General features: G+C 38.8%; 1 protein-coding gene across 1 annotated transcript in view; it reads right to left on the reverse strand.

Moving 5' to 3' along the window:
- HS6ST2 (heparan sulfate 6-O-sulfotransferase 2) overlaps window positions 1-5,439 on the reverse strand; it is a 44,710-nt gene extending 39,271 nt beyond the window's left edge. The window contains exons 1-2 of the mRNA XM_053714678.1: window positions 5,396-5,439; window positions 4,062-4,222 (exon numbers count right to left, since the gene is read on the reverse strand). Of these exons, the coding sequence (XP_053570653.1) occupies window positions 4,062-4,222; window positions 5,396-5,439 (205 nt within the window). The remainder of the gene's footprint in view (window positions 1-4,061; window positions 4,223-5,395) is intronic.
- Between the last annotated feature and the right edge of the window lie 561 nt (window positions 5,440-6,000).

Genomic DNA, 6,000 nt, shown 5'->3' on the forward strand with positions numbered 1-6,000 from the left:
TGATTTTTTTTTATATGAAATTGCGAGATTAACAACACGGATAATTATTTTTTGATGTTTTTGGGAGGTAACAATTTTGAACTTGTGTGGTATTAATGACAGAAACACAAAACACACTGACAATACTGTCTAAAGTTCAGAAATCTTTATCTAACGGAAACAAAACCAAAACACAAGACTGTGATCAGCTCATAGTTTACTGTGTGTTTTTGATAAACAGACGCACATTGTATATAAATTAAAACAAAAAGTATTAAAATTATACTAATTTATTTGGAATATTTTCTTTGACCAACAGAATTTGGTTGGCTGATTCTTATAATCAAATCCCCTGTTCAAACGCAACCTCTTGAAAACAATTATCTGAAGCAAACTAACTAGAATCATTATTTGCAAAAGGATAATTTTAGGATTGCATTAATTTCAGCTTAGTAAAATGACTCTGTCCAGCTTAGACTGCTTGAAGCTTAATATGAATCTATAGAGAATATGCATAAGGAACAGCGCCGGAAACATTAGTTAAGTCCATTCTCAACTGAGCAGCTCTATCTCATAATTAATACACTTCTGCCTAATAACACCATTTGTTAATATACCCAGAGGAAATTAGCAGTGTCCGGATGATCTTGATCACTTTACTGCTGTTTTGCAAGGTCAAACAACTCTATTCTGAGGCAAAAAAACGGCAAATTCTGTGTTATTATATAAATGAGTTTAACATGATGAGAGACTGGTTACATCAATACAAAAACAGAAGTAAATCTGCCTGCTTTATCCTTAGCTGTTTCTTTTTTATTTTGTTGTGTAGGGACACCCTAATCTTCATTGGAACCATTATAAAATGATTTTCTAACACAGATGTATGTACTTTTTTATATTCTCATAGGATATGATACCCATACAACCAGGTCATATATTAACACAATAAAGGGGCTGTAAACACCTTGTATTTGTCAGGCTATGAGCAACAGAAAGTAGTCTCCCTATTTCCTGGCCGCTAGTTGGCGTCAGGTGGAGAGACACTCAGGTATCCGAATAACACTGACAGGCTATTTAAATAGTAGTCCAGACTTGGACCCCGGAACAGTGCAAAAGGGTATCCAAAGGAGTAGTCAGACAGTCAAAATCCAGAGCTGGCAGAATAAAATCAGAATCAGTAGCCAAAAGGCATAAACAGGTCACAAGAAAAGGGTCAAAATCCAGATCTGGCAGACGAAGTACAAAAACAGCAGGCAAGCAGATAATCAGGAAAATAGACAATAAGTTATACACTGGAGTATTAAACTACTCACACCCAGAGACTAGCTCAACAAATCGGCAAAGAAAACAGGAAAGGGCTGTTCTACAAAGGGTTCTAGAAAGAAAAAAAACCCCAAGAAAAACTAGGTAGCAGCTAAAGATCACAAGCGGCACAACAGCAATCAAATGGCCCAGCAAGCTGAAGACTCCAGGCATGACAGTATTTAAGCAGAAAACAAAAGAACAGCGGAGCTCAGGTAAGATGCACGAAATATATATTTATTAAACATGGATAAAAAAAGCAAACATTAAATCACACTTGCAAGTACGAAGGATGGCTTGACGCGTTTTGGAAGCCTAATGTTCTATTACACACCTGCATTATTTTAAAGGTGTTCAGCTACTCTGATTGGTGAAGAGATAAACACAGGAGAGTTCAGGGGCCGGACAAACTTAACCTATTTAGAACCAAAACCCTCTTCACTATATAGGGAGTTAAGTACAACTAGGCTGTAAAATAGATAAACATATATAGTAAATTTACTTTCTACACAATGTTCTCAATAGTTTGATAAGGTATATTACTAAAAAGTCTATATAAAACCATTTTGGAGATCCATATATTTAGTGATGGGTAATATTGGTATTATAATCAAAAATAACTCAAATTCCTTACTTTGCTCTATAGGTTAATATTGGACATATATATATACAGGGAGTGCAGAATTATTAGGCAAGTTGTATTTTTGAGGATTAATTTTATTATTGAACAACAACCATGTTCTCAATGAACCCAAAAAACTCATTAATATCAAAGCTGAATAGTTTTGGAAGTAGTTTTTAATTTGTTTTTAGTTATAGCTATTTTAGGGGGATATCTGTGTGTGCAGGTGACTATTACTGTGCATAATTATTAGGCAACTTAACAAAAAACAAATATATACCCATTTCAATTATTTAATTTTACCAGTGAAACCAATATAACATCTCAACTTTCACAAATATACATTTCTGACATTCAAAAACAAAACAAAAACAAATCAGTGACCAATATAGCCACCTTTCTTTGCAAGGACACTCAAAAGCCTGCCATCCATGGATTCTGTCAGTGTTTTGATCTGTTCACCATCAACATTGCGTGCAGCAGCAACCACAGCCTCCCAGACACTGTTCAGAGAGGTGTACTGTTTTCCCTCCTTGTAAATCTCACATTTGATGATGGACCACAGGTTCTCAATGGGGTTCAGATCAGGTGAACAAGGAGGCCATGCCATTAGATTTTCTTCTTTTATACCCTTTCTTGCCAGCCACGCTGTGGTGTACTTGGACGCGTGTGATGGAGCATTGTCCTGCATGAAAATCATGTTTTTCTTGAAGGATGCAGACTTCTTCCTGTACCACTGCTTGAAGAAGGTGTCTTCCAGAAACTGGCAGTAGGACTGGGAGTTGAGCTTGACTCCATCCTCAACCCAAAAAGGCCCCACAAGCTGATACCAGCCCAAACCAGTACTCCACCTACACCTTACTGGCGTCTGAGTCGGACTGGAGCTCTCTGCCCTTTACCAATCCAGCCACGGGCCCATCCATCTGGCCCATCAAGACTCACTCTCATTTCATCAGTCCATAAAACCTTAGAAAAATCAGTCTTGAGATATTTCTTGGCCCAGTCTTGACGTTTCAGCTTGTGTGTCTTGTTCAGTAATGATCGTCTTTCAGCCTTTCTTACCTTGGCCATGTCTCTGAGTATTGCACACCTTGTGCTTTTGGGCACTCCAGTGATGTTGCAGCTCTGAAATATGGCCAAACTGGTGGCAAGTGGCATCTTGGCAGCTGCACGCTTGACTTTTCTCAGTTCATGGGCAGTTATTTTGCGCCTTGGTTTTTCCACACGCTTCTTGCGACCCTGTTGACTATTTTGAATGAAACGCTTGATTGTTCGATGATCACGCTTCAGAAGCTTTGCAATTTTAAGAGTGCTGCATCCCTCTGCAAGATATCTCACTATTTTTTACTTTTCTGAGCCTGTCAAGTCCTTCTTTTGACCCATTTTGCCAAAGGAAAGGAAGTTGCCTAATAATTATGCACACCTGATATAGGGTGTTGATGTCATTAGACCACACCCCTTCTCATTACAGAGATGCACATCACCTAATATGCTTAATTGGTAGTAGGCTTTCGAGCCTATACAGCTTGGAGTAAGACAACATGCATAAAGAGGATGATGTGGTCAAAATACTAATTTGCCTAATAATTCTGCACTCCCTGTATAAGTATAACCCATTTATTCTAGGTAGATATAAGTATATATATCACCTATTTATGAGTTTACAGATTATTTCCATACATTCATGATGTCAGTCTCTGTATTGAAGCCTAGTGGCAACCTAGTCTGTAAGGTAAAATTCCAAAAAGCTTCTTTTCTAACAAAAGGACATCAATATTGCCATCCCTATGAGGTACCCTAATTTTGTCGATTACAAGCCACTTGAATGATACAACTTGACAATCATGTTTGTCTATAAAGTGTGTTGCTAAAGCTGAACAATGTGTAGATGTTAATATATATCATTTAAGTGCTCTCTAATTCGAACACGCACCTCCCTGGTGGTCATACTAATATACTGCATCCTACAGTCTATGCAGTTTATCAAATAAACTACATAGTGTGTTCCTGCAGTTGGTACAGCTGGAAAAGTCGTACACTTTGTGTGTGACCTGTGACTGAAATTGCTTTGACACCAAAGCGTGTCCACAGGCTTTACAATTGGTTAAGCCACACTTATAGTGACCTTTGCATTTTAACCAAGTGCCTGAATTCGTACCTTTGGCATTTACCATACTTGGTGATAGGTAATTGCCCAATGTACCATTACATTTGGGTACAAAGCAGCAGCCCTTTTTAACCAGGTCATGGAGATCATTGTCTCCTCTTAGAATAGGTAAATGTTTCTTGATTACATTGACAATCTGTCCATATTGTCGACTAAAAGCAGTAATGAAAATTAGACTGTCTCTGTTATGTCTACGTCTCGGTAGAGTCAGTTAAAAGGTCACTCCTTTCCAGGAGTTTAACCTCATTGATAGCCCTATCTATTATTTCTTGCCTATGGCATCGAGCTATGAACCTATCTTTAAGTCTTATACTCTCTTTTTCAAAGACAAGATTATCAGAACAATTCCGCTTCAGTCTGATATATTCTCCCTTTATAAGGCCAAAACCTGTGTGTTTGGGATGGGCACTTCTTGCATGGAGAATGGTATTGGCCTGGAGTGGCTTATGAAATAGTTTAGTTTCTATGTTTTTACACATATCATTACCCTTCAGTATTTAAAACATCTTTCTGTAATTGTCCATACATTAGATTAGCATATCAGCAGAATCCGAACTATATTAGAACAGATTAACACTTTGTATGCTGCAACTGTTTTCCAGCTGTAAAACCCCACCCACTACTTTCCTTATTTGAAGGAGCCAATCAGGGCTTATCTCTGGAGACGACAGGGCTTGTCACTGCCATTGCGTTAACAACATCACCATTGCTTGTGAGGCCTGTCATGTGCTCTTTCAATACTGGATAATGCATAATTTCCCAGACTTAAATTACATGAACGGGGGGCAAAATAAATCATTAAAGTATATTGCAAAGTTTTTTTTACTGTGTAATTAAGCATTTTATATTATAATTTCAAGGTGTTTACTGTCCCTTTAATTAATAATATGTACTACATAGGAGACAAAGAGGAAATAGAGCAAAAAGTGACAAGGGAGGGGGATAGAAGCTGCCTGAGAGGAAACGAGCAGATCTGTAGATACACTATATTTCAAAATGTATGTGGACACCTGACCATCACATCTATATGAGCTTGTTGAACATCCAAATAAAAAAACATGGGCATTAATATGGAGTTGCCCTCCCCATTACAGCCATAACAGACGCAACTCTTCTGAGAAGATATTCCACAAGATTTTAGAGTGTGTCTGTGCACCCAATTGTCTTAAATGTCTCTGTATCCTGCAGCATTAAGATGAGCCTTCACTGTAACTATGGAGCCTAGCTCAAGCCTTAAAAACCCGGAAAAGCCCAAGACCATTATCCCTCTTCCACCAAACTTTACAGAAGGCACTATGCATTCTGGTAGGTAGTGTTCTCTATACCCAGAATCTTCCATCAGACTTCCAGATAGAGAAGCGTGATTCATCCCATCACTCCAAAGAACAAGTTTCCTTTGCTCTCGAATCCAGTGGTCGTGTGCTTACACTTCTCCAGCTGGCACTTGGGATTGTACATGATTATGTGAGGCTTGTGAACCACTGCTAGGCCATGGAAACCCATTTCATGAAGTTCCAGATGAACATTTCTTGTCTTGCTGTTGCTTCCAGAAGCAGTTTGGAACTCGGTACTAAGTAATGCAACAGATGATAGGTTATCTTTATGCTCTATGTGCTTCATCACTCAATGGTCCCGCTCTTTATCGCCTAGATTTAGAGTTCTGCGGCCAAAGGGGTGCGTAGCTAACGCTGTCTTTTTTCTGGCCGCACCTTTTAAATACAGCTGGTATTGAGAGTTCACAGAATGGCTGCGTTAGGCTCCAAAAAAGGAGCGTAGAGCATATTTAACGCAACTTCAACTCTCGATACCAGCGGTGCTTACGGACGCGGCCAGCTTCAAAAACGTGCTCGTGCACGATTCCCCCATAGAAAACAATGGGGCTGTTTGAGCTGAAAAAAAACTAACACCTGCAAAAAAGCCGCGTTCAGCT

This window comes from Bombina bombina, chromosome 1 (genome assembly GCF_027579735.1).
Source record: "Bombina bombina isolate aBomBom1 chromosome 1, aBomBom1.pri, whole genome shotgun sequence".
In the NCBI taxonomy this organism is placed as follows: Eukaryota; Metazoa; Chordata; class Amphibia; order Anura; family Bombinatoridae; genus Bombina; species Bombina bombina.